Source organism: Alosa sapidissima, chromosome 15 (genome assembly GCF_018492685.1).
Source record: "Alosa sapidissima isolate fAloSap1 chromosome 15, fAloSap1.pri, whole genome shotgun sequence".
Lineage (NCBI taxonomy): Eukaryota > Metazoa > Chordata > Actinopteri > Clupeiformes > Clupeidae > Alosa > Alosa sapidissima.
Window position 1 is genome coordinate 20,754,020 of NC_055971.1, and position 27,636 is coordinate 20,781,655.

The 27,636-nt window shown below is 41.3% G+C and overlaps 3 protein-coding genes across 3 annotated transcripts; 1 reads left to right on the plus strand and 2 right to left on the minus strand.

The window, feature by feature from the left end:
* Positions 1 to 467: 467 nt before the first annotated feature.
* On the minus strand, positions 468 to 8,611 carry tbcb (tubulin folding cofactor B). The gene is made up of 6 exons (XM_042064758.1): positions 7,953 to 8,611; positions 6,731 to 6,874; positions 6,466 to 6,559; positions 6,100 to 6,291; positions 3,378 to 3,450; positions 468 to 1,989 (listed from the first exon to the last, which is right to left on the minus strand). Exons 1-6 carry the CDS (start codon positions 8,073 to 8,075, stop codon positions 1,878 to 1,880), a joined length of 738 nt encoding a protein of 245 aa, XP_041920692.1. The 5' UTR covers positions 8,076 to 8,611; the 3' UTR covers positions 468 to 1,877.
* Positions 8,612 to 9,544: 933 nt separating this feature from the next.
* qpctla (glutaminyl-peptide cyclotransferase-like a) lies at positions 9,545 to 16,451 on the plus strand. The gene is made up of 7 exons (XM_042064757.1): positions 9,545 to 10,452; positions 11,729 to 11,875; positions 12,298 to 12,591; positions 14,236 to 14,397; positions 14,493 to 14,592; positions 14,683 to 14,799; positions 15,049 to 16,451. Exons 1-7 carry the CDS (start codon positions 10,246 to 10,248, stop codon positions 15,192 to 15,194), a joined length of 1,173 nt encoding a protein of 390 aa, XP_041920691.1. The 5' UTR covers positions 9,545 to 10,245; the 3' UTR covers positions 15,195 to 16,451.
* Positions 16,452 to 16,796: 345 nt separating this feature from the next.
* six5 (SIX homeobox 5) lies at positions 16,797 to 25,748 on the minus strand. Its single transcript, XM_042064754.1, has 3 exons — positions 24,960 to 25,748; positions 20,018 to 21,597; positions 16,797 to 19,900 (listed from the first exon to the last, which is right to left on the minus strand). Exons 1-3 carry the CDS (start codon positions 25,646 to 25,648, stop codon positions 19,200 to 19,202), a joined length of 2,970 nt encoding a protein of 989 aa, XP_041920688.1. The 5' UTR covers positions 25,649 to 25,748; the 3' UTR covers positions 16,797 to 19,199.
* Positions 25,749 to 27,636: the final 1,888 nt, after the last annotated feature.

Sequence of the window (27,636 nt, forward strand, 5' to 3'; positions counted from 1 at the left end):
TTTACTCATTTTTGCCAGTGGCACCCATAAATGTGGAGGATCCAGTAGTTGTCTCCATCTCAATTGATTCCACTCCATTGACCTGCACATGGATAGTTGCCTTTCTTGTACGCTGACATGCTTATCCTGATCCAAGTATAAACTCAGCTGCCTACTCGTAATTTTCTCTTCTCCTTCTTTCCACACCTCATTCTCTCCATCTCTCTACCTAGTCACAGACAGATACACCCCCATCACCCTTAGGAGATAAGGTTCTGTTCAAGATTTCTTTCTGTTAAAAGAGAGTTTTCTTTGCCCCTACTGTCTAAGTATTGGAGGTTCAGGCTTTAGTATACACACCTTGACCTGATCTTAAAGTTGCTTTTGTTTTGTTTCTGCATAGCCTTCAGAGCCATTGTTAAATGTATAAAGTAGAGAGCCATGGTAAAGTGTTATACAGTATATCCTAATTTACAATTTGGCACAACTGCATGTTCAATGTTTTAATTGCAATTAACAAGAAAATAAGATATTAACAGGGTTGAGGCAGATGATTATGTAGACAAATGAGCTCAAAACACCATTAACTTACATTGGCAAATCATGTACAAAAAAGACCCAGTGCAAGTTGATGTAAATATATTTTCAATAAAAAAAATCAATGTCATGTATCACCAAAATCAGAGCACGAGTCATTCAACAACACATTCAGTGAGAAGATAGTGCTAAATGGGATGCATAAAGAAGCTCATCAATCTGACTGCCGTAGAGCAGCGTCATGATTATGTTCATTGGATAGTTAGTGCACATTCATGAAAAGTTAATGAATAATGGGGCCGAGCCAACTCTACAGTAAGCCAAGGTCTTTATCATATATCAGAGACCTGTCTGTCTGGACTGCAGATGGGGCAGAACAAGAAGCTAACTGGTTTCGGGAGGGGATGGTATTTGGGAACAAAATTTAGTGGTGCAATTCTTAGAAATCATGTGATGAGCCTCACAAAGGCTAGCCATCATGCTCACGTTGATATTGACAAATTGTATCCCTGAACAAAATTTTGAGCAAATCTGATTACAATTCTTGCATGTTTCAGAAGATTGAATCAGTGTGCGGAAAGTGTAATCCTTGTAACACAATTAGAAGGTAAAAACAGATCAACTAGTTCTGTTCCACTCTAACAGCAGGGCTGTAGTTCTGTGGAACACTTACTGTTTACAGTCTAAACAAGCACACAAAAACATAGCTAATGTTACGTCTTTGTTCCACATAAAGTTCATGCTTGAAGTCTTATGTTACTTTGAGGTTGCCTTAGAGCTTACTCCGTATACATATATACAGTATACACAACATATAGGAAGGGACCTAGAGGAACATGCAAAGAAGCACAATTTTGCTGTAGTGGATGAGCATTTTCAGGGTGCCCAAAATGTTTCTACCCATTCTGTCCGCTCTTCCAGGAAATCAAACATGGATTAATAGAACTGCAAAATCATTTCTGCTGATACCCTCTCAGCAATTTACGCTCAGAACAGATTATGAAAAATAACACAAGGGCTTTATTAGGTGTAATTATTATTAATTGTGAACACAGACTTACACTGACTTATTTTAGATAATCAGAAAAGGCCACACCTCTACCTTACTTACTTTAGGTTTCTAAAGAAATGTGCACTTGTCACAGGGTCAGACCTCATCTTATTCCAAAAGCATTGAGATTTATTTCTGTTATAACAAGGGTAGCTCTTGACCAGCAAAACAAAGGAAAACAAAATCACTTACAATGACAGTTACATATAAAGCGCTCTCAGCCGCAATACAAAACTCCTGTCAACAAAGTCCATCCCTCCAAGCAAACAACTCCTCTGCCAGATGGTTTGGATATGTGATCATTCTTGACCTACATCTCATCCAAATAGTCTTCTTCTGGGAAATCTCCAACAGTCACTGATGTGGGCTTCACAAAGGCACCATACTTCGGCTCACATTCAAAATACCGTTTCCCATTCACACTGGAACACATAGACAGAAACAGAAAAACACATAACAGGAATTAAGTCCAGAGTACACAAACAAAGGGCTCCTCAGAGGCTCATGCAAGCTTTCACTGCTGCTGGTGCAAAATCATATCGCTAAGTGACACAAATGCACCCGATAGAACCTTACTTTACAGTGCTTACAAGGCATACTACTTATTCTTCTATTAACACCTTGGGGTATTCTAACATCTTAAGTAAGTAACTGTGGATAAACTTATTCAGTACTTAGGGGTGTGAAGATTATGTAGGAAGCTAGCAAACAGTTCATCACATCACAGGAAGCTGATGGGAAAGTTTGTCCAATGGTTAATCTGCCTTATTTCAGAGGCCTTACGACTACTACATTATCACAACTAAATGATTGCTGATAACTTCATTTATTCAGTTATTTGTATTATGACTGGTTAACACAAGTTTACGCAACAAGGCATTAAAGAAAGAATTAGAGGTGCTTCTTCCTCAAGCACTGTTTGCACCAGGGGTGGGCAATTATTTTCCCCAGAGGGCCATACTGACTGTGATAAAGTAAGCCGCGGGCCACCCATTGGAAGCATTGTGGTGCATGTTGAATTACATGAGTAGCCTATCGATACACGACAGATTAGCCTACTTTACCGAATGTGATATTTGCAAGCCCATTCGTATGCTTGTTTTTTTTTTTAACAGCTTTTTTGCCAATCAAATGTCTACTTTCTTAAATACTCAACTCATACTCAAAAGCAGTGTCAACTTTAACTTTACTCTGCATCTTGTCAACTGCCTCACATACTGTATGTAGCCCGTTTTTCTTATGCACGAAGATAACTTTATGGCATAACTTTGTAATGCATGCTTCGTCTCCAAATGTCGTAATTTTCTATTCTTTGAAGTTGATGTTAAACATTCCACTTTTGAACTGACACTGAGATGTCTCATGTGTTACACGCACGGAATTCAGAGTCCGCTATTCAATTCTTTGCCATATTTATTAAGATTTAATGGATTGTTTTTGCAAGCGTCATCATTGAGCTTGTCGTTTGAAGTTTGTGAAGAATATGTTTAGGTCTTGATCAATTTAAAAAAAAGTGTAGACGACGCCCTCGGTTGGTTTGAAGTTAATAGCAGTAGGCTACATTTAGGTTTGCAGTAAAGAACAGTGTGGCCACAGCTTTTCTTTTTTTCCCCTCGACCATGTTGTGGGCTGGACAAAAGCAGTACGTGGGCTGGGACTGGCCAGCGGGCCGTATATTGCCTAGGTCTGGTTTACACACTTGCCATAAATACTGAGACAACAGCTACACATTTCACTGTGCAACACGCTCACCGAGATGTGAAATTTCAGTCACCTGTTGCAGCAATGAGTTATTTCACATTATGCATACCTGCCATCATGCTTTCCAAGTGGCTCATCATACTTGACTCCAACCCAGGAGCCTGGTTTGAAGTCTGCCGTTCCTGAAAACAATAACAAATGAGGGAAAAATCTGTTACATTTGATCTCTAATCTTAGCCTGGCTAGCGCCACCACTTCTCAATGAGACGTGGTCTGGGAACCAAACGTTCATTTTCTCGTATTTGAAAAAAATGCCCAAATCCGTTTATTGGGTGCCACGGATGTCTATCAAATGCGTCTGTGCATAGCTCATCATCGTCTTGCTTTCCCACCTGTTCTGTGATTGGTTCCCTATCTCAGGCGAAAATTTGCTCCATGGTCTCCAGGCTGCCTTAGCAGCTTGAATCAAATCGCGCGCAAGGCAGCATGGGAACACCCAGGCCACTCTAATCTAGGGTCTATATTTGGATAATAATGAGTGTTAATCAGAGTAATTTAGACTGGAATTTACGACAAAACAGTATAAAGGATAGCCTTTGGGGGCCATTTCGCTTTGTCAGTAAATGGCTCTTTAAAGGGTTGTATCAGAGATGGCGGGGTAACGTCACAGAGAGCTAGCTCGCTACAAATCCTAATGGTTAGACACTCCCGTGACATCACATTGTCGCATGACAGGTCGGGAATGGCAATCTGTAAAACTTAATTAATGATCACCAAAGAGATTGTTGTTGACTTCCGGAGAGGTCACACCCAACACCTGCCACTGACCATCGACGGTGCTGTGGTGGAGAGAGCGAGCAGCACCAAATTCCTGGGGGTGCACATCAGTGAAGACCTCTCCTGGACCACCAACACTGCATCACTGGCGAAGAGAGCTCAGCGCCGCCTGTACTTCCTGCGGAAACTCAGGCGAGCAAGTGCTCCACCAGCCATCATGACCACATTCTACCGAGGCACCATTGAGAGCATCCTCTCCAGCTGTATCGCTGTGTGGGGCGGAAGCTGCGCTGAATACAACAGGAAAGCCCTGCAGCGCATAGTGAACACAGCTGGAAGGATTATTGGTGTTTCACTCCCCTCCCTGAAGGACATTTACACCACCCACCTCACCCGCAAGGCGACCAAAATTGTGAGTGATGCAAGTCACCCCGCTCACAATCTGTTTGATCTACTGCCCTCTGGGAAGAGGTACAGAAGCCTGCGCTCCCGCACCACCACTCACCAACAGCTTCATACACCAAGCTGTAAGGATGCTGAACTCTCTCCCTCCTCTCCCCCCTCCACCCTCAGCTACATAACATTCTGGACATTGGACCCACAATGGCCGCCTGCACTACTCCACTTGCACACTTGCACACTTTACAACTTGTTGTTGTTGTCCTGAAAACACAACACTTCTGCTGCTCTTACATAACTTGCACCACTATGCCACTTTCTTTCTTACTTAGGTCAAACAGAACTACCCAAGCCTTTTATTGGCCTGACTTTGCACTAATATTTTATTGACTGTCTATGCACAATTTCAACCAAATTTTGCTGCTCTTATTTTTTCATTATTATATGTGCCCTCTTATTTACTATTTACTTACTTTTTTGTTTACTTGAATATTATGTTTGTCTGTGGACTTAAATTAAGTAAAATATGTCTTGTCTTCACCGTGGGATAGTGAGAAACGTAATTTCGATCTCTTTGTATGTCTGGAACATGTGAAGAAATTGACAATAAAGCTGACTTTGACTTTGACAAATGTTTAAATAATGACAGTAGGTCTAGTGTGTGATAACAATGTGTAGCGGGCAGTGGAATAACTATTGGTTTCCATTTGTGGTGACTGCTGACTGAGATAAGGGATGAGATTAAATAGATCCTGGAATTTAGCCTGGTCTGGAGCAGGCTAGCTCCACAGAATAAATCGCCATGGTAACTTATACCATAACATATCCTGCTGCCCCCTATGCCGCGTTTGTGCAACTGGATCACGGATAAATTGAGCCAGGATAACCAAGATATCCTGGCTTAATCCCTTATCCTAGTTTTGTGCAATAGGCCCCAGATCTCGGAGCCTAGGCTGCCTACAGAGACGTGTTTTTTTTGACGGCCTTCTGATGGGGCGGGCAGCTAGCGGATCACGAGGAAAGATCAGCTGAATGTGATCATTTATGTTTGGGCCTGCAATCGCTGATACAACCTTTAAGCCACTAAGTAGACTAAAGATTATTACCATTTTTAATTTTTTCAAAGCGAGTATGTGTATTTACTTTTGTGTACTTGCCGATATCAAGTCCCAATACCGATGAGTAAAAGAGCGACTAGTAGTTTGTGAGATATTTGGCTAGTTAGGTTTTTATTTGAGTGAGAATGAGATCAAGTTCTTGGCCAGCTTTGTGAGTAGGTGGGCTAGACATTGTAGGTCAAAGGAGTGTATAAGGAATATAATGGACATGAAGTCTATTGTGCTTGGGGTGTTCATGTCATCAAGGACAAGCAAGGGACAGACATGCTCATGGATGTCAAGCTTGTCCACAAAGCCACCCAGTTGACCTGGTGGACAGTTAATGACAACCACAAAGATTTTGACCAAAGCAGTCACCATGATTGCATGGTAATCAAAGTCATACTTGGAGTAAGTTCATGTACATGGAGGAACAACAGGAAAGCATTGAGGTATGACAGATTTTGATAAGTATAGGTCTTCTGATAAGTAAAGTGCTTCTGCTCTTCAAACTTCAAACAATCCTAATCCCAATGGGGAAACGTCTGGCTTGCTTACCTACATACATCACAGTGCCGACCTTAGTAGGCTGCCCGACAACTTTGACTTGGCATCTACTACCGGTGGTGATGTTGGCACATGCAGCTTTCTCCTTCTCCTCTGCTGCCGCCTTCAGTTCTTCCTGTTTCGCTTGACCCTCTTCATTAAACCGGCCAAGCTTCTTCTTCTTTAAGAAGGAGCGTGCCGAGTCTGAGGGGAGAAAATTAATAATCTAATTAGACCATCTGAAGGAGCTTGATATCGCGGTCATGCTATGGCTGCTTAAGTACTGTGAATGTGCTTTAGAAGCAGCAGTAGAAGCCCTTAGTATGTTGTACAGTTGCTAATAAAAATAAATCTGTTAGTTTAGAGGGGGATCCATACCATTTCTCTTCTCATAGGCGTCTTCTGGCAGCTCGAACTTCTCAACCTTTGACAGATCGCTGAACTCGTTCTGACCTCCACTGCGGTCAATCACCTACATATTTTCAAAGACTTATTTCACAATCTCAAAAAAACAAACAAAAAAACATTTCATATCGGTCCTGTAATGTCATACAGAGTTTTACATTTTTTACGTTAATTCTATATGTTCGATCTAGGAGATATGGAACGAACTGGGTGGAGAGAACTGAGTATTCAGTCTTACATGTATCCTGCAATCATCATCCACAGGGTACGAGCCTAAGAGAGCATCACTGTCCTCGAGTTTCAGCAGGAACTTGTCTTGGGTGCTGAACAGCTGCAGTTCCATACATGATGATGGAATGCCTACCACCATCTCCAACTTACACTGATACATAGACAGACAAATTAAATACTGTATTCAAAGTCACAAATTTACAAAAGAATTGTGCACAACTGGCAATCAAAATGGAATACACTAAAATGAATAGACACGGCATCTATACAAACCACATGTAGTTTACAAATTATTTGTGGCCAGTACAGTAATGAAGAACAAGATCATTTAATTGACCTTATTCCTTCCTATGCATCCTGGTTGTAAGGAAAAATCCATCAAGACCAGTGAGTTGATACAGTTGTGCAATATGACACAGCAGTAATGCAGCATACTGAAAGAGCATCCTCACATTTTTTTATTTCAATGAGGGTTTCAATGAGGAAACAAGGATTTAAAGAAAAAGAAAATTGTTTCAATTTCAGCCAGACATTTGTGGCAAATTAGACTGTTCACTTCTTCAAGGCACACACATCTACCAGAGTACCAACATCCTCCCCTCTGCAAGTAGGCATGACATTTTCAACTTGCCATATGCCACTGTTGATACTTGTACCCCCAAATCTTAAGTAATACAAATTAAGGTCATTACTAAGCCTCAGTAAAAGAAAAGAAGGCTGGATAATGATGAGGGAGTGGTCAATGGCCATTGTGCAGCAATTTGTCTGCAGAGGTTACATCCCTGGCTCGTCAGGCTATACACCCCCCTCAGGGTTGGCAATAGCCACAGAATTGATCATATAAGCCCTTTGTATGGGTGCAACGCGACAAACGATGTCGTAGCAACATCTAAATGAGTCTACTGAAAAATAAAGTTTCCTAATAACGTCTTTGAAAGCACTGGATTTACAGCTGTGTCCAGGGGAAACATGTAACACTACGTTGTCGTTGTCATTCCATGTCAAAGCGAACGACAGAAATTGGTCAAGGCAGATGAAATAGCACATCTACCTATGCCAACCTCTAGGTTACCAAAAACGTATCAAATGGAAATTGCATGGTTTTACCAGCACGTGGCCATAAAACAAAACGTAAACAATGCCATCAGCATAAAATCAGTTTCAATCATGATCCAACAGCCTCTGCTTACCTTCCTTAATAACAATTCATCATAGTCTGAGGATATTACCTTAAATTCTGCAATGGTGATTCCCCGATTGAATCGTCGATTTGATTCAAACTCAGAAAGAGTGCTAGTCAAACGAACTGCCACTGTTGGATTGCTTATGACTGATATACCGTTGTCTTCCATCTTAATGTCGGATGCTAACCAACTAGGTAAGAAATTGCTAGCCAAATGTAACTGGAGAGAATAACGTTACGTGATTAACTAGACAACTATTTACCTTCCTGTTCACTAACGTAACACTTGAAACGTGTGGCTAATAAGAAGAAATTAGGTAGGCCTATGGCATAAGAACCCCTGATAACTCGGCTTGCTGTCCTGGCTAGGTAAAGTAACGTTACCTATGGAATGCTAATGCTACGTTTCTGCGTAACTTTGTCAGCATTTGCTAGTACTGTACACCGTAAAGCTACAACCCATATAGTTAGCCACCAAGATTTAACATGGAACATCCAAAGTGCCGCAGCCCGTACTGAGCTTGCATGTAAGTTAGCTATTAACCGTGCGCACTTCCAAAACCACCTAACGTAAGCTAACAACACACCGTACGCAGCAAAAAATATGGGTGTCTCCCATTTAGCTATCCGTAAACACGACTTCTGGAATATTCTACCCACCCACAATCAACCACGAACCAATCATATTGATGAATTATCAAACGGTTGAAATGAGAACCAATCAACAACGTATTTCTTAAACGGTAATATCTGTAATATGTTAATTTCTGCGAATCAGGGGAGGGCTCCGACCCGGAAATGTTAGAAGATGAGTAGCGTAGCAGAACCACGTGGAAGTATAGCTGGAACCTGGAGATACAATTTGACAATCTCGGATTTTTACTTTGAACTTGGATAAAAGTGTACAACAAATGTTATAAATATAGGCTTCTTATGTAGTGCGTATGCCAGAAGAGATTTGCCGTAGATTTAATGTAACCCACCCCCCAACACACACAGTCTATGACACACACACACTTTTCGCTTCTTTTTTTGGAAGGAAAACTGTAATTTTGTCGTATTATCTTTTATTATACTACTTTATATCACTTGGTGGAATGCATTTGGTTCAGTGCATTCAAATCAACCTGGTATGTAGGGTTTACACAAAAAGAAAGTGTATGCCTAACAAGTCTGTTGGTTGCTACACATATTTGGAAATTATGCTTATTTTTATTTTATTTTTTCAATTGGTATAGTTGACTAACTGACCAACTAACTGAAATGCATTTAATGCAGTGTATTATGCATCTTGTGTGTATCAATTGCGCTTTTTGTAGACAGCTAAGCATTCCAATTGTTTGGGTGATTTTCCAATAAAAGCCCATCATAACTAACTTCATATTTCAATATACCGGTATAGGGGGAGGAGAATACACAGTTGCATAGCTTTAAGCTTCAGTCAGCCAAAACAATGCAATAATGGACATGGCTAAAATAATTGTAGTAAGCCTAGGGGATCAAGTGTATGTCCACACCTTATCAGATGCACAAAAAAACCATGTATGCACTCTTCCTTGAAAACCGAGAGCACAGAACTTTTTTTTTTATTTCAAAAAATAGTTTTAGCCCACGTTTCCCAAGGTTTAGTTCTTCGCATTGACCAGAGAGGCAGCAATGTACTAAAAAGGTCTCTGAACAGCTGAAAAAAAGAGAAGAAGAAGACAACTACATTTTCAACGCTGTCATTGCTGTGGTCAGAGACATTGAATCTGACTGCTGTTGTTGTAGAGCCTGGGTTCGTTAAGACATTGGTCATTTTTTGTTGTTGTGAATAATGTACGTCTTGTGCGTATAGTTAAACATAACAGATGTAGCTTAGACGCTTTGGTTCACATCTATCGTTTGAGAAGTGCTGCTTGCTAGCTGAGATTAGCGTGAAGCTGGAAGGTTTAATGCATGGGCAGTTAGCATTTAATATGACTAAATTAATGGCGATTATGTCATACAGTGAGTAACAGCAACCCTATAATCATGGACCATCAGTGTGTAGGGGGTTTACACAATAATTTACCAGTGTTGAAACAAGCAGACTGAGTAAACGTAACGTGCACATTTTCTTTTCCAGTGAATTCTGAGTAGCCTGTCAATGACAAGGTTTTGGCTTCAAAATGGTCATGACTGTCAAGCAACCTCTGACAAGGGCTGTTCCGTTTCCCAAAATCACCTTGCCGTTCGTTCTGATGTTCTACTGACGTGTTCAAAGCACACGTAGCTAGTCGAGTGGCTGCAGCAGCCAATGCAAATTTCCTTTGTGCTGTGTTTTGGTAGGGGAGGTTGTTCAGTGTGTTGTGTACAAAATGCCGAGAAATAGTTCTAGATACAAGGCACTACATACAGGTAACGGCGGTACGACCTCCGTTTGTGAACAAGTCCGCATGCCTCGTATGCGGGTTTTGGTCATCTGTCTCTGCGGTGCGTTTGTGCTTGCTATGATCTTGGGAATATACCTGTCAAATGAGGCAACCAACTCCAGAATTCTGTCAGCAGATCTCATTAAAGACAAGGTGAGATTTTCTTTTACTTGATAATATATGTTTTGTTTTGCAGTATCCTACCTTGAAACTCACTCATAACTACAAGATAAAGTTGTAAACATGCATAGGCTATGAAGCACAAAGTGCAGATAGGGCCTGAATGGAATGGTTACAGCTGCAGCTTCATTGAATGACTTAACTGCTTTAAGTTCTCTCATATGACTATTTGAGAGTGGTATCCGTCACAACATTTAAGGTACCTGTTCTACTGGTTATAATGGATTTCACCAGTTCAGTAAATAATGGTACCAGGGAACAAAATCAGCTTTCTGTAAAGCGCCATGAGACATGTGTAGTGTTTTGGTGCTCTATAAGTGAAATTAAATTGAAATTGAAAAGTTTTGCAAAATCATTCCAACAAAACCATGCCCCCCCCCTCCCCCCCTTCTGGAGACTGGACCTAGTCGATATCTAGAAAGCGTGTTAAACCATTTTCCCAAGTCTACTGCAATCCCCACACACTGATTGTGTATCATATATCTGTCCAAATATTTGTACTTCTTTGGACCATCACCATCACTTTTACACATCTGATATCACAGAGGAAAATGCCTCCTAGACTGTAAGGACACATCTTTTTAGGGGGGAAAGTAAGTCAGTGGATCATGCAGTCAACATAGTAGATCTGCTCTATATCTGTCAGCTTGTTTACAGACTTGGTAATTGTGCAGTGATACTGGCAGTCACAGAAAACAATCCCCACAATGTGTCTGTGGATCACCTAGCATGATGCAGTCTCCGATGAGGTTGCCCCCACTTTTAAACTTTTAACAGCCTGAAACTTTTAACAGCCTGAAGAGAGGTTGAACAGCTGTCTGTGTGATCTGGTCAAACAGCCTGGAGGCAAACACCCCCAAACCCTGAATAGATGATTAGTGTACTTCAGAAGGAATCTACCAGCACAATCACCTCCTTGTTGCTTCCTTTATCATCCTGGATGCTGTACATGAGCGACAAATGTTTTTCTGAAGTCTGTGGCCTTCCAGCCATTCTCATGTCTGTGTGCTGGAGTTGGATGAGCTACTTCTAAACAGAGTGCATTCTAAAGCTTTGATGTTTTTTTAATGGCCTTTTAAAATATACTTGAAAGATATTTAAAAACTATACTTTAAAAAATATACTGTGTTGTATAAACTGTTACTGACATTATGTTTTCTTGGGTATAAACATAAAAATAACATAAGTTGACAGAGATAATAATGTGCATCGTAAATTTGGTTTCCTAACCACATATTTTCTTTTCCAGCTCAATCATAAGCCTAGCAAGTTATCCCTGGCCCAGGTACGCAAACTAGCTGCCCAGGTAGACATATCACGTCTGTGGGAGAAACATCTGAGGCCATTCTTGATAGAGAGGCTTCCAGGAACGCCAGGCAGCCAAGCTGTGAGACAGGTGAGACTATACTGTGAGACAGGTGAGACTATACTGTGAGACAGGTGAGACTCATACTCATTCAGAGTTACAGTGACTGAAGGTGACCATCCTCAATACACAAAGCCATTTACACTCTTCTCTCTTCTGAGTAGCTTCTGTTTTCAATAAAATATAAAAAATCTTATAATAATTGTGTTATTTTTAAGCAAAAAGTGAATCGAGTCAGGATCATTATACTTTATGTGTCAAGTCCAATGAGTATTTTTTTGAGCTTTAAATGCCGTTATTAGATTGTGCCACATCTTTTACACACAGGGTTTGTTGGCACTGTTATTTCTGGATCTTAATAACACCTCAGCTAGTGAGAATTATGGCTTTGAGAAGGTGAAACTGCATCTCCTACCTTTCCTGCTCTTGTTTCCTTGGTGATGTGCCTTAAGCACATCAAGTCTCAGCTCTCGTCCCTACTGACGGGCTGGACAGTCGAGGAGGACCTCTTCAAATCAGCCACTCCACGAGGCCTGGTCACCTTCACCAATGTCTTGGCTGTACTGGACCCCTCAGCCCCCCGACGCCTCCTTCTGGCCTGTCACTATGACTCCAAGTTCTACCCACCGGACCCCAAGCACCCCAAACGTGTGTTTCTGGGGGCGAGCGACTCAGCAGTTCCCTGCTCCATGATCCTTGAACTTGTTACAGTTCTAGATGTGCAGTTGAACGCCCTTAAACAACAGGTACGGTTGTGTTAAGTTTATGTATTTAGGTAAAATGGTTTGAATTTATTGACTGGTGTTTGTTGTGAAGGGTATTTGGTGTCTTGTGGAAATTCATTGCATCTTACACCGACTGGTAGGAAAATCTCCAGTGCAGCACTTTGAATTAATGATGCAGAAGTCTCGCTAACGTGTTGGAAATGCCTAAAATTCAGTGTCTCCTTCTTTCCTTCCATACTTGGATTTACTTCAATGTTCAATCAAGCAAATGAAACTACAAATGACTGAGAAATACAGCCCCCCCCCCAGACCAAAAGAAATAAGCACCACCCAGCACTGCAGACACACTCTCACCGTTTGTGTGTTTCACATCCTGAGAATAGTTCGCAAAATTCAGCACATCTGTGACAAATGACACACTTGGTTGTTGCATTGTCTTCAATATTTGTTTTCAGTGCTGGCACTGGACTGAACATGTGGAGAATATATTAAGAACATTGAGTGTTCAACCAGTTTTCAAGCCACAACATAATTACTAACATCTGGGACAGCCTTGTTAAACTAAAGTAGCTAGAACTTGGACAGACTGAAACCTGGATTTGTGCATATTGTACTGGATGCTTGTAGTCATGGTAGTGTTCTGAAAATCTGCATAGGATAGTTCTGTAGTATCTTCTTTCTGTGACTATAGCAATTAGCTTGGAAGTCCAACAATAAGAAAACATAGAAGTGGGACACCAGGCCATTTCTTGTCGAAGTAGAAAACAAAGGTTCTCCTTTAGCCAATGGATCCAGTAATGCGTAACAATGTTATGCCTCAATCACAAAAGTTTATTAAGGAGGAAATAGCACCAGATAACATATGATGTCTCTGAATTCCCCACAAGGGCAACAAGCAGTTGCATTTGTTTCATTATCGCAAAGGAGAACTCTGGTGATTTTTCACATAGATCTCTGTTTGTCAAGGTCACAAGTACTGTTGGTACGAAATAAAACAAACAGTGTATCAACAATACTCTGTGACCTTGACAAACAGAGATCTATGTGAAAAATTGGCAAAAAATTCCTTTAAAGGTGCTCTAAGCGATGCTGGGTAACGTCACTTCTGTTGACTTTCAAACAAAACAGAGAGCTAGCTTGCTACTTCCTCCACCTCCCTCTCGTGCTGCTCCCGTGCAATTGAAACTCTCCTAAACGCGCATCTCGTCTGTGATTTGCTGGAACAGTTTGTTATGATTTTATAGGCTAGGTTTGCCAAGGTTTTGGAGCCTGGGCTGTTCATAGAGATTGCGTTTTTTTACAGTGTATTCAGGACACAGACAGCTAGCAGATGGTTAGGTGATGTTTGCAGTAATGATTTTATAGGCTAGGTTTGCCAAGGTTTTGGAGCCTGGGCTGTTCATAGAGATTGCATTTTTTTACAGTGTATTCAGGACACAGACAGCTAGCGGATGGTTAGGTGATGTTTGCAGTAAGTGACATAAAATGTTTTAGCCTAAAAAACGTGTGGCGTTGCTTAGAGCACCTTTAACTAAATCTTTTGACCATCCAGTTCATTTGTGGAGAGGAAGATCAGCTGTATTTCAAATATTTCAAAATGTAAAAACAGATTAAACAAATCCGATGTGCTCAAGTCTAACCAACCCCCTAATTCTCTCTGTGTAGCGGGCTGCTGTGACCCTTCAGCTGGTCTTTTTTGATGGAGAAGAGGCATTTGAGGAGTGGACAGACACTGATTCTATCTACGGCTCTCGCCACCTGGCTGAGCGCATGGCCCACACGCCGTATCCCGCCCCCACCTCTCGCACCAACCTACTGCAAGCAGTGGTACGGATCTGTTATTTGTTCACACTCAATACTTCATAGCTGCCTGTTGTGTCCTATATATATTTACAAGGACTTCGTATTTTTTTTAACTACAGGATTTGTTTGTTTTACTGGACCTGTTGGGTGGGCCTGATCCACTGATTGTCAATCACTTTGACAACACAGCTCATTGGTTTGACCGTCTCATAGCTGCAGGTAATCACCCACTCCTATATTTTTTAGCAAGGCTGTATAAATGGAATGCCCCATAACACCACATGCTCTCACTGTCTTTTCCCCTCTCAGAGAAGAGATTGCACAGGCAGGGCCTGTTGTTTTCCCACCCGTCTGAACAGAGCTACTTCAGGAAGGATGTGTATCTGGGCCCTGTGCAGGACGACCATATCCCCTTCTTACATAGGGGTCAGTATGAGAATCTTCATACCTCTCAATGTCTTTATTTCACTGTCAAATGAGGGTAAATAAAAAAAAAAAACTATAATATGAAGTAAAAGCCAAGATGGTACTGGTTGGGGGACTAGTGCTGTTTTATCTGAATCACAAATGCTTCTGTTTAATCCGAATCAAAAGTCTTATTCTCTGGCAAACATTTACAATGGCTTCTGAAGTACGAGTCCTCTCTGATGAAGGCATTCTCTGTGAATCCATCAGGTGTTCCAGTGCTTCATGTTATACCCACGCCATTCCCACCATTTTGGCACAAAATGGAGGATGATGAGGAGAGGATGCACCGGCCCACTGTGGAAAACCTCACTAAAATCATGGCCATCTTCCTGGCAGAGTACTTGGGCCTTTAAACACACACACACACACACACACACAGAGCCTGACTCAGGAACACTGCAATACTGAAAGTACGTACCTCTCTATGTGTCTGCCAAGAAGTTGTGATTGGAGTCTGACTTTCATTTGGATGGACACATGTTCAGGGCGAATTAAGTTCAAACTTTGTGCACCAATTCTCAATCTGATTTATGGAGGCAGAACTATTTGATTTATGGAGGCCGAATAGTGGTTTCTGTTGTCAAGTTGTGGGAAGGTTGTGAACAGACAGTTTCCTTGTTTTTGGTTGATTTCACTTCATTGCACTAGCAGCTGTCCTCCTGATGTCTCCTCACAACGTGCCAGTCATGTCTCATCATGTCCTTGAGACTAGGATTGTGCTAACCTTTTTATGGTACTACAGCTCACAAAAGCACATACTGGAAAGTTACCAGCTAAATGGGAGGAAATACGCTGATTATTGTTTTCTTAAGATTGTTGTGTATACACTGAATCAGCATTCCCCACTCCCTTCTTTCCACAACTGAGCTACATGTGTGTTTAAGGTTAAAAAAATGAGAAATATTTAGAATAATTAGATGTCAACAATTTGCCCTTCTTAGAAGTACAGCGGGTCTTTTTCATGTTATTCTATGTGGTGGTGTAATCCCGTTTTTTTTTTTTTTTTTATACCTGTTTCACATTATTTAGACCAAGTGTGAACTGAACTTAAAAGAAACTGTGAAGATATCTCACACTAACCTCTGCTATACATTCTACCTTCTTGATATATGTAAGCAGTTTATAATTAATGGAGACATTTTCTCAAATTGACTCGATAAGTAGACTAAAATTGAATAGTAATAGAATGAAAAGTAGTTATGATGAATTAACACAGTGACAGTGCAATTACAGCTATACATTATGCAAGAAGTCCATTAAGTAAGACATGTATACACTTGTGCCAACTTAGTCAAACACTGCTAAAGACTGTTGTTTTAATTGGAGCCTTTGTAAGTGTACATAGTGATCCACCACCTTTGCTTACAATTGTTGGCACATACATTTGGCATGAGTCTATGTACTTTACTTTGTCATTAACTAGCTGTTTTTAAAATAAATATGTTGGCAGCTGAAAGTTAAATGTACACAATAAGACTCTATACCCTGACATCTCAAAAAGTTATGATTGATCAGTGAAACATATGTTTTTGGAAATTTTGAAAGAATTAGATTCAGCATATTAGGTACTTACTGACACTTTCTCTCTAGGATTAAAAATGTAATATTAAGATGGTCTGATTTGATACTACATATTGCTTTGAACTCAATATTACATATTACACACGCCACTGCTCAGATATTCATATTTTAAGATTAATTAGGCAGTCTCCCTGCACTGTCATGACATATGCTGTTACCATTTTTTACATGAACACAGAAGTCCACGAATATGCTGTTCAGTACAACCATATCTTCGTGCCAGTTTCTGCGTTTGGAGACTATTGGGATTTGACTGGAATTTAGGCAGCACGTCAGATTACACAAAGGTGTTGTGATTTACTGGAAGGCTCTAGAAATAGGTAAACCATTTCAACATGATGCTGAGCTTTTGTAAAAGATCACCCCCATTAAGCGATGGTTATAAATGTTTATTACAATGACATAACTGTATATAAAAAATAAAATGCCTTTTAAATGTACAAAACAGCTATGTTTCAGAAGAAAAAACAGGAAAAATCCCTTTACTAAAACCGTTCAAATAAGTGTCTTTGGTTGATGGAAGTATATGTTTATGTGCATGTGTGTAAGATGTGACAATAGCAACAACCATGAAATGGACAGAAAAAAAGAACTGAAGGGATGAATAAAACAAGACAAACATTGTAGACATGATTCAAGAACAGATGTACACTTTTTACATTCTGTAACAGCATTTCATTGTACACGCAAACACACACTTTCCCTTAATCTCCATACAGTATAATGAATGAAGGAGTATGATTAGACAAACATGCTTGAAGGAGTCATTTCCAATATAAAAGGCAATGAAACAACAACTTTGGCGAGGAAATGGTTCACATCCTATCACAAGCATACACTTACAGCATACCTAATGACTGACAGGTGTCCTATAATTTTTGAACTATGAAAACTCAGACTGTAGTTTGACTGGAACCACATGGTTATGGATAAATACAATGGTTCCTATGTAGACTTCCATTCAGTACATTCTTTTCCTGCACAGAGAACACAAGTGAAATATGACTACTACATATGCTAAACAAAACAAATATTTCAGGAAAAATAAACAAAATTATAACAATAAACAGCTGAGACAGGGGATAAAGAGGAGTGTCTCGGTTGAGCCACCTGGTCTTTGACACAGAAGAGAAAAATAGAGAAGGCCACAGACGGTAGCACATTTGTGTAAACATGACATAAATAAAATGTGCAAAACACCCAACGGAGGAGTCCTCCTTGGAGCTGGTGAGAACAGGCTACTACTCTAGTCCTGTACAACATACAATGTTCACCTCTCAACTGAGAAAATGATTTGGCAAGACAGTTTGAGTCAATATTTTGTGTTGATATAACAAAAGAACAATAAAAAAAACATTTAAGGAGCACATTAAGAAGCATGGGAGTAACTAATAAATGTAAATACGACTAGAATTGTATATGTGAGGAATTCAAATACCATCCTTTTGAGACAGTATAGTCCCATGACTTAACAGCAAAGCACTGTATTGCGTTTCAAGAGACCACAAATGGAGAAGACTTAACATTGAATGTGTATCACATGTGTTTTGTAGTGTATATGAAATAGTTTAACAGTTCCATTTTTTTCTAAATGTTTTAAACAATGTAGAAAATGATGTCTTTCTCCTTGTGTAGTAGTGAATGAAATGCTGTAAACTGATTTGAAGAGACTGCAGCATGCAGTAGCCTATGAACTGCAAGGCAATCAATGTTAAGGTCTCAGGTGCTTTGTTCTCCATCATTGAGGTCTATACTAGGACCAAATGTTGAATACCAGACAAACTCACATCACTACTACCACACTGAATTTCTAATTTCTAATATATTGTCCATACTTTGGCAATCTCAAAGTCATCTCTCAGATATAGCCCTCTATAAAATGCCACATAGCACCACCATAACTGAAATCCAGGTCCCTGGGACAACCCAGATATTGCATAGAAAAAACATTTAAAGTGTTTAAAAATGTTCTAAAAATACATCTACCAACCAACCAGGAAGTTGTGACTGATTATTGACAATACCGTAATCATCCATAAATTTCCTGAATATCTGCATTGACTCTTAGTGCTTACTCTTTGCTTGGGTGGCTTATCAGCCAATTCAGCGTCAGTTGATCTGTTAGACTGAGATTTTATATCATCTTGAGTTACTGAATCCACTCAAATGTATCACATTAATCAGTTTCACAAAAGCAATTAACCATTTGTCTGTCTCAGCTCACTTTGCTTTCATCACAACTGCTTTGTTTTACTTGGTAACAGACCACTGCATGACTGGATGGCATTTTAGTGTAGTCAGAATGGATGAAACTAAACAAAAATGTTACCCTTTAACTTTTTTTACCCTCATTTACGACAGTATCTGATCATAATCTTGACAGCCTCACCGGCACTGTATTTAACTGCTAAGGAATTTGTTGATTGTCTACTGGATGTATTCAGCATCTATAATACATCCACTTTTTCCTGACAGTACAGTAATAAAAAAAAAAGCTTACATGGTCACAGTAATTGATATGAACTGGGACGTGAGCAAAGTAAGCCTTAATAAAAAATTATTAAAAAAAAAAAGTTTTAAAATGAATATCAGCTTTATGTTCTCCAAAATCTCGTTCATTCTCTCTCCCTCTCTCTCTCACTCTTAACACATACACACTTGAGGGAGTAAGAGAGAAAAGCAGGTTCCACACTATACCGAGAACCCCTCTACGAATGTAGATTGTAATGCATATTCCTCCAATATGCATCACAAAAAGTCTGTTAGGAGTGCTGGATCTATAAACCCAAATCATCATCTACAGGAACAGACTGGAGTTGTGTGAGGATTTTAGAATCCCCGTCCATTTCTTCTGTATCATCCAACTGGGATTCTTTGTCTATGTCTCCACCAGGCGGAGGAGTCCCAAGTAGCAGACCATCACTAGCCGGCAGTCCCATCAGAGAGGGATCCTCTGCTAGGTCTCCCTTCCCCCGCACATCAAACAGACTGAGGGTGGCAGAGGAGGCAAGCGAAGCGGGGCTCCACGTGGTCTGTGGAAGCTGTGAGCCTGAACCGCATATGGGGCTGAGTGTCAGCATGCTCTCTGGGCTCAAGGCGTGCTGGGACGGCAGCACTGTGGAGGACGTCCGAGTGCTTGAACAGTCTGGCGTGTCGGGGGAAGCTACGGGGGTCGGGTTGGCTGGCGTTCCAGGCTCAGGGCTACAGTACAGTGCAGAATTGGTGTAGCTCAACGAGGAACACTGCAGGGAAGACGAAGCTGGCACTGCTGCAGAAGTGGCGGGCGGATTCTCTGCAGTAACGATGACCGGGGTCTGGTCAGAAGTCACCATGCTTTGGACAGGGTTCTCTGACATTGACTTAACAGGCACACTGGTGAACTGGATGCCAGCTGGAATGGTAAGAATGAGTTTGCCTTGCTGGAGGCTAAGAATGGGACTACCCCCCATGCCTCCTGTCAGAACAAAGTTACCAGTACCTAGAGAGAGAACAATTAGAAAAGAACAGCTGTTCATTTACTCAAATTAATTGAATCAATATCAACCTTAGAATATCACTAACTTTAACCAGCCTTACAGACCTGTGTTTATCTTACCTGGTGAGCTGGAGGGGATTTGAATGATCCCCGAATTGAGGATCTGAACCCCAGGAGAGGCACTGGCTGTGGGACCAACACTCTGGAGGGATCCAAGCTGGTTAACTCGCAGGGGTGCCTGAGCGACCCCAACACCTGCACTGGGGTTGGAACTGATGATCTGGAAGGCACCTCCAGCTGATGGTATAGAAAGGGTAGGGCTAGCTTGTACCATTTGGGGAAATGAAAGGGATCCATTGGAGGCTGCAGAGATGGAGGACACAGGAACGAGTTGAGGCAGAGATACGGGGACTAACTGGGCAAGGCCTAGTTCTTTCGACTGAGAGACAGGGACGACTTGTGTCGGGGAGGAAATAGGAATGACCTGTTGCGCAGGCCGCTGAGAACGAGAGAGAGAGTTTGAGGAAGACTGATCACTAAGCTGGAGGGTCAAGCCCTGGGACACCTGACTACTGGCCACCTGGGAAACAGACAAAATGTTGTCATCGCTGAGGGTGGTGGACGTACTACACTGTGGGACTTGGGCAAGGCGCGGAGCTATGTGGAGCATCTGACCTTGTAAAGGAGGGACAGAAACCTGTGGCAGCTGACTGGTGAGGGAAGACACAGGGACGAGCTGGGGACAGGAAGACACTTGGGCTCCCGAGTGGTGCTGCATCAGCTGAGAGACAGGGATGCCCTGGATAGAAGGCACCACCTGGGGGAGAGAGAACACCTGTGGCGTGGAGGAGGAGGAAGACGAGACCACCTGGCAGATGGAATTAGAGGGACTAAGCTGCGAGCCAGCGGTGGCAAACACCACAAACTCATGCTGCTGGGAGGTCAAAGGCACCATTGGGTTAGAGATGACCACTCCTGTCGGGGTGACAGCCAGAGAGGGGTTTAAGGTCTCTGAGGTTCGGCCACTCTGATTCACAGATAGAGGAGACAGAGGGGTGGTGGGGGAAATGGAGGATGAAGTGGTGGACGAGGGTACAGAAGTCAGTGATATAGTTTGCACCCCATCATCTGTCTTTAGTACCAGGCCCTCTGGGACACTGATGGAGTTGATGAAATCCAGCGTAGGCAGAGAAGAGGCTGTGCCACTGGATCCTTTCCCATCCTCTGTCAGTGGGAGGGTGATGGTTCCATTTGGGCTGGTGTGGGTGTTTAGTACCACAGTCGGGAGAGTAGCTTGTGTTTCCATTTCGCTAACAGACGGGACCTCCAAGCTGAGGTCATTGATTCCCACACCTTTGGGGATTACCTGTGCTCCATTCAGTAGCAAAGGCGGGTTGGCAGTGACTGGACTGAGAGTCACCGCATGCCCGTCGTTTAAGGTCAACCCGTTGATAATGACACTTGACCCCGTGCCTGAGAGCAGTGAGCTGCCATTGAGAAGCAGAGGATGAGGGGAGGTGAGGAACCCCCCTGTACTGTTGAGAATGAGCTGGCCACCAGTGCTGCAGGTAGTACCAGAGATGGATATGAGAGGGCCAGTGGAACACGTGATCGAGTCCTCATTGATATGTTTGTCTGTGATGTCCTCCAAATCTCCCTTACTGGCTTCATCTTCAGTACTGTGGTTGCCATCAGATTCACTGTGGGTTAACAGAGGAATGGTGAGTGGTTAGTGGAAACTGACCAGAAACATATAGAGGAAATACTGTCCAAAGCAAAGGGTCTGAATCTCTATGTAAAATTAATAGAAATATTAATAATATTCTAATGACTGACAATGTTTTTTTCATGCATCTGAATAATTATGTCATAGGTCAGTGGATGTCCTTATATGTTGTGTGTATGTATGTAGGATTACAATGGTATGACCATCGTCACTCTGCACACATGTGATATTGCCCAGTAGGCCTATGTCTTTTAAACAGAATATAATTTGCATTGAAGGCATCACCAAATAATGGCATATTTCGTAGTGTCTGTATGTTGTGTTCCTCATTCCTGCCTCGATTTACAAAACTGTTGTATCATCTGTGTTATTTTAGTTTAATTTATATTGAATTTTACTTGCAATGTCATAGTGCTGGGCGGTATGACCAAAAATGTATATCACGGTATTTTTCAAAATTCTTACGGTTTCACGGTATATGTTGGTACTTTTCCCCCCCATGCATAATCAGATGTTCACAGCATTTTCTACAGGTTGAGAGAGGAATTGCTGCAGTAGGCTACATTGACTAAGGATGGTCTATTTTACTGTCATGATGTAGAATAACTCCACACTAGTGGTAATGCAGTTTTGCATGGCCCCAGAAAATGATGCTGTTTACAAATGATTCATGATTCTAATCAGAATGCAAAGACAATTGCAGTCAAAATACAGAACTTTTACTGTGCAAATTTCACAAACATCTTGTATAAAACCAATACAAAAAGTAGTGCAACTTGCAATAATTATACTTTTTTGGAAATTCTACAATTTAAAATAAAACCTCTCTGCTAATATGCTTACTCTGTCAAATAGGCCTATCAGAAACATGCCTTATTGTTATTGTGTGGTTTACATGACGTTAGTGGTAGGCTAATGTTAACTTCATGTGGATGTCTTGTTAGCCTGCCATGAGCTTCGGTTCGGTTCGCTAGGCAAAACATTAACAAAAAAGTTCGTTTTGGTGCACTGATAACAGTCAGGATAATTTCTAACTAGCCAGCTAGTATTGCTCAGTGCATGTCTATAACATGCTTTACTTGCTACCTGGATAATTTCAGCGAATATTCTTAAGGTGAGATGAATGATAAGAACAATAAACTTCACTGTGTTCGGTGGGTTGCTAACTAACGACATCACCTAGGCCAGTGTTTCTCAAAGTGTGGTCCGGGGACCACTGGTGGTCCGCAAGCTATCCCAAGTAGTCCGCAAGCTATCCCAAGTAGTCCGCGAGCAGACGTGGTAAAATATAATATAGATGAGTTGTTTGCCATATTGAACCGACATGTATGTAAATCCAAACAGTTCTGCAACGCTGCCTATGTAAGTTATGCCAGTTTAAATCATATGAATCCTCTGACACAAGCAAGGTGCACAGAAAATAAGCAACGTGGCTCAGTGCTCAGTGAGTAAGCCTATTGTGTAAGTAACTATTTAAGCAGGTCTACTCTTTTTTTTAGCTAGGTGGTCCGTGGTTTTTTTTTTATTGATTAAGTGGTCCTTGGTCTGAAAAAGTTTGAGAAACACTGACCTAGGCTACTAGCCAGCTAGTTACAGCTGTTGAACAATCTCAATAGAATTTTCGTGACGGTAAATCCAAAGATCCTTGATTACTAGCTCCGCTTTAACCCTCTCTGGTAAATCCCTTTCATTGCAGTATCCCTTAACGTTTTTCCCATAGACTGTATACAGTCTATGGTTTTTCCTTAACTAAAGAAACAATTTAAGGTATTCTGTGCAACACCCTTAAATAAACCCCTTAGCTAAGGAGAAATTAAGCCTTAAGGGTCATACTTCAGGGGAAAAACTTAAGGTGGTTTGTGTTTACCCTTACTATGCCTGGCAGTGGCACCATGCGTGCGTGTGAAAAAAGTCCCGTCGGAAACACTGTCGCGCGGCGCAGCGTCCCAAACGTTGTGTAGCCTAGCCTAATCAAATGCACCCGTATGGCGGTATATTAAAAATTCATATCATAACGAAAATATACACCGGTATACGGTGTGAACCGGTATACCGCCCAGCACTACAATGTCATTTTCCCTTTCACCTTTCTTTTCACATATCTTAGCATAAATGATCTAGTCTTCAAAATATTATTTTAGTGGAGAACACTTTTGCATGTTAATATGGTTTATAATGTACCTGGCCATAATAACTGGATATAATGAAACGAGATTGAGAGGCTTTAGCCTAAATCCTCATATTCATTGCAGGATTATACTCTCACGAATCCACAAACTGCACTTATTTCAGAAATCACTATTGAAAATGTTTGCAAAATTATGCCGCATTCATGAATTCGAATCGAATAGAATGTATTCCTTCATGGGTCTCTTCCATAGGGTCTCTTCTAAATAATCCAATCTGTTACAACTAACAACAGAGACTAAAATGAAAACACATGCGAGTATTTGCCTAGTGGCCAAATGTGAAAAGTTGTTTGTGTTTGTTTAGTAGGCCCTGGACATAAAAAGGCCATTCGCTTCAGGTCAACATTCGTCTGTCAAAATGGCACACGTTCAGGATAATAATAGACTACCAATCGCGAGAATAGTGATGTCTCACAGGAGACATTTTCGGTGCAGGATTTCAGGAAACTTGAGCCACGCAGGAACCTAAGATCACATTTCACAACAAAGCAACATGCTTTCGATCGTTACGTTACACTCCGAGACCTTCATGGCGTTGTGGTTGTCAAGTGCTATCAAAACCAAATCTGTCATTTGGCTAACTTAGCAATGCAAGTACTTGCAAAGTGGAAGACACAATGTAACGTTAACCTAATATAAAAATGTAACTTCGCAAGTTGAGTTAATCCTAGAGTAGACAATCCAATTCAGTGAAATGCACTTAAACACAAAACTTTGTTGCATAATGTAACTTTGAACCCAACATGAGTTAACGTTACCTTCGAAAATAAAGTTGGCTAACCTAGCTGCTGTTGCAGTCAATGTCTTTGTCACACGAGTAACAGCTTTCAGTTCAACTGATTTATAGGTTAATTTCGAACGTTTTCAAGGTGCACCGATTTACAATGTGATATAGTCGTACAATGAGCGAAAGCTAACGTTTAAAATGTCTGTAAGGTAACACCAGTGTGCTAACGTTAACGTAAGCACACTTGAACGCCATTTGCCTTCCATTTATTTCTTGGGAGGACTTTGAATTGTAAAAGGAAAAATGCAGCTCAAAAGAACGATATGCTAACAACACATGCAGACTGAAATCAGGAAGCCAGGCCCAAAGGTTAACGCTGGACATGACTAAACATTATCGTTACCTAACCATCTCACCAACCTTTTGCTGTTGGTACCAGAGGGTGTTCGGTCTCTCTGTCGTCGGTTCTTGAACCAGTTACTAACTTGGGTCAGGGAAAGTCCGGTGGCTTTAGCTAAATTCTTCTTTTCGTCTGGGGTGGGATACCTGTTGATCTTGTAACACTCTTTGAGAGCATTGCGCGACTTTTCTTTGAAGCAATATACAGTCTCCTCTCCGTCCCAAATAGTTTTTGGCAAGGGAAACTTTTTCCTAAGACGATACTTGTCCACTGCACCCAGGCTCCGACCTCGGGACCTCTCTGCCTCCTTGTACCGTGCCTGTAAGTAAAGGTCCTGCAGGAACCCATGGTTGCTGGGGTGGAAATCGTGGCTCTCTAGTATTGCGTACAATTGTTTGAATTCTTCCCGGTGGAAAGCGACTAGTGCTTGGGCCTTCAGTAAAGTTTCATTGCCACGTAGCAGGTCAGCCGAAGGAGGGATGGTGGAGAGGAATCTCCACAGGCGATCCACATTACCCGCCTGCAGAAGTGCCTCGCACACACATGCCACTTGGTCACTTGAAAAGCTAAGCTCCGACTTGCGAAAACTTTGAAGCAGTTCCTCTGAAACCTCGTCAGGGTCTCTCTCTTCCTTTATTTTAGATTTTTCTGAGTCTTCTGTCGGCTGCTCAGTGCAAATATCGTTTTGTTCTGAAGACAAGGAAGCCATTTTTAGTTTAACTTTTTTTCTTCTGGTTCCTCCTCCCTCCCCTTCACTCCGTCTACCATTCTCCCCGTCGACGAGACCGCAGCACCCACCAGACTGAAGCGTCACGCCCCTATCGTTACCTTCTCCAGGCAGCCCCCTAGATTCACAACGTATTGCTGTTCACAACTGATAGCCTAAAATGTATTTGATGTTGATCAGATAATTAAAGGCCGTCAGTCAAATGAAGAGAGAAGGTAGGATAATAGTTTAATATTTGTATGGAAAGAAAATAAATAACATAGCCTATCTTACAGCCATTCACATATGGACAAAAATAAAACACGTAGGCGTAGTGGATTGGGAGATTGATTAGAAGAGTTTTCCTGTGACTGCCACAAATTTCGTTTGGTCACGCAGACACAGACGCACACACACGTGGATGAAGTGGAGGCTAAACGCAAGTAAACGCAGTTGATCCACCTCTGAAATTTCAGAAATAGAGTTTATCCACCTTTTAGAGTTTATCCACCTTTCGAAAGAGTTTATTCACCAATTTCTAACATTCAAAAATCAAAATGTAGGCCTACACTCTAGGAACCATTAATACCACTGATATCCAACATCATCAAACATGTACTGAATGCCTTTTTTAAAAATCCAATACCGCATGGCACAGTCCACCTCACCGTGACCAGTGACACAGAAATCATGGTTTACCCACCTCTTAATTTACCACTACATGCACACGCACACGCACGCACGCACACACACACACATACACACACGCACACACACGCATGCAAACGTACACACAGGCACGCATACACAAAAGTTGCAAGAGGATGTGGTTGGAGATTAGAGCCCGACCGATTTATGATATTATCGGCTGATATTAGGCATTTTCCAAACTATATCGGCGGCAAATATTTTAAATTCAGTAAAGGAAAACCGAATATTGATCCTTCATTTAGGATGCATTTCCAGTATTGGCGTTATGTAGTTTGTCCACCAGATGGCGTCTTGCTGCAAGACACACAAGCAACAGAGTAGTTTATGTATTCATGGTCCATGGACGGATTATGAACTTTCGGGCCCCTGTGCCCAGATGTATTAAGGGCCCCCCAGTAATTGTCGCAATTTGTGTTGTGTTATTGAGACAATAATTCAATGCAATGAGCTTCAGGGCCCCCTGGGCCTGGTAGGCACGTGCAGTAATCCATCCCTGTTCATGGTAGGATGATTTTCAGGTGAAATGTAATTCCCATTTCTTCTTGAAGCCGAAATAAACCTGAGAATGTTTATCAGACATGCTTGGTTTTTACTGCAGGAACGTTAATCTTACACCAGCTTAATGTTATGTCCAGGTAAAATAACATTAACGTTAGAGTTGGTTGAGCAATGGAGGCTAGTTTGATTGGTGTATTGTCAAACCTGAATGCGGTTAGATAGATAGATAGATAGATACTTTATTGATCCCCAGGGGAAATTCAAGGTCTCAGCAGCATACAGACAACACAAACACATTCTTTAACAGCAGAAAGAGTAATTAAAGTATATAATATAAAAACACAACTAAGCAATAAGGACAGTAGAAGATAAAGAATATGCTAAATATACTAAAATACAAATTATACTAACTAAACTTAAATACAATATATAAAAATATACTAAAATACAAATTACAAAAATACAAATTATACTAACTAACACTTAATCTAAATCAATTCTAAAAACAGTATCCACATAGTGGTGATTAATCAATCAGAGGCGCTTGCAATGACTGAGACAGTCTGTGCAAATTGATGAACAGCAGTGTAATTGTCTCTTTTGACTGTCATCCCATTCTTTTCCGACCATACTGACAGGAGCAGTTAGCCACAACGCTAATGTTCGCGACAGCAGGGCAGGCTACTGTCTATGATACATCCTAAACACCGGGCTGCTTGCCAGTTTTTTTTCTGCTGTTGACTCGTTCACAGTCCTTGGTGGCCCTGTCAGTGCTTTGTAAA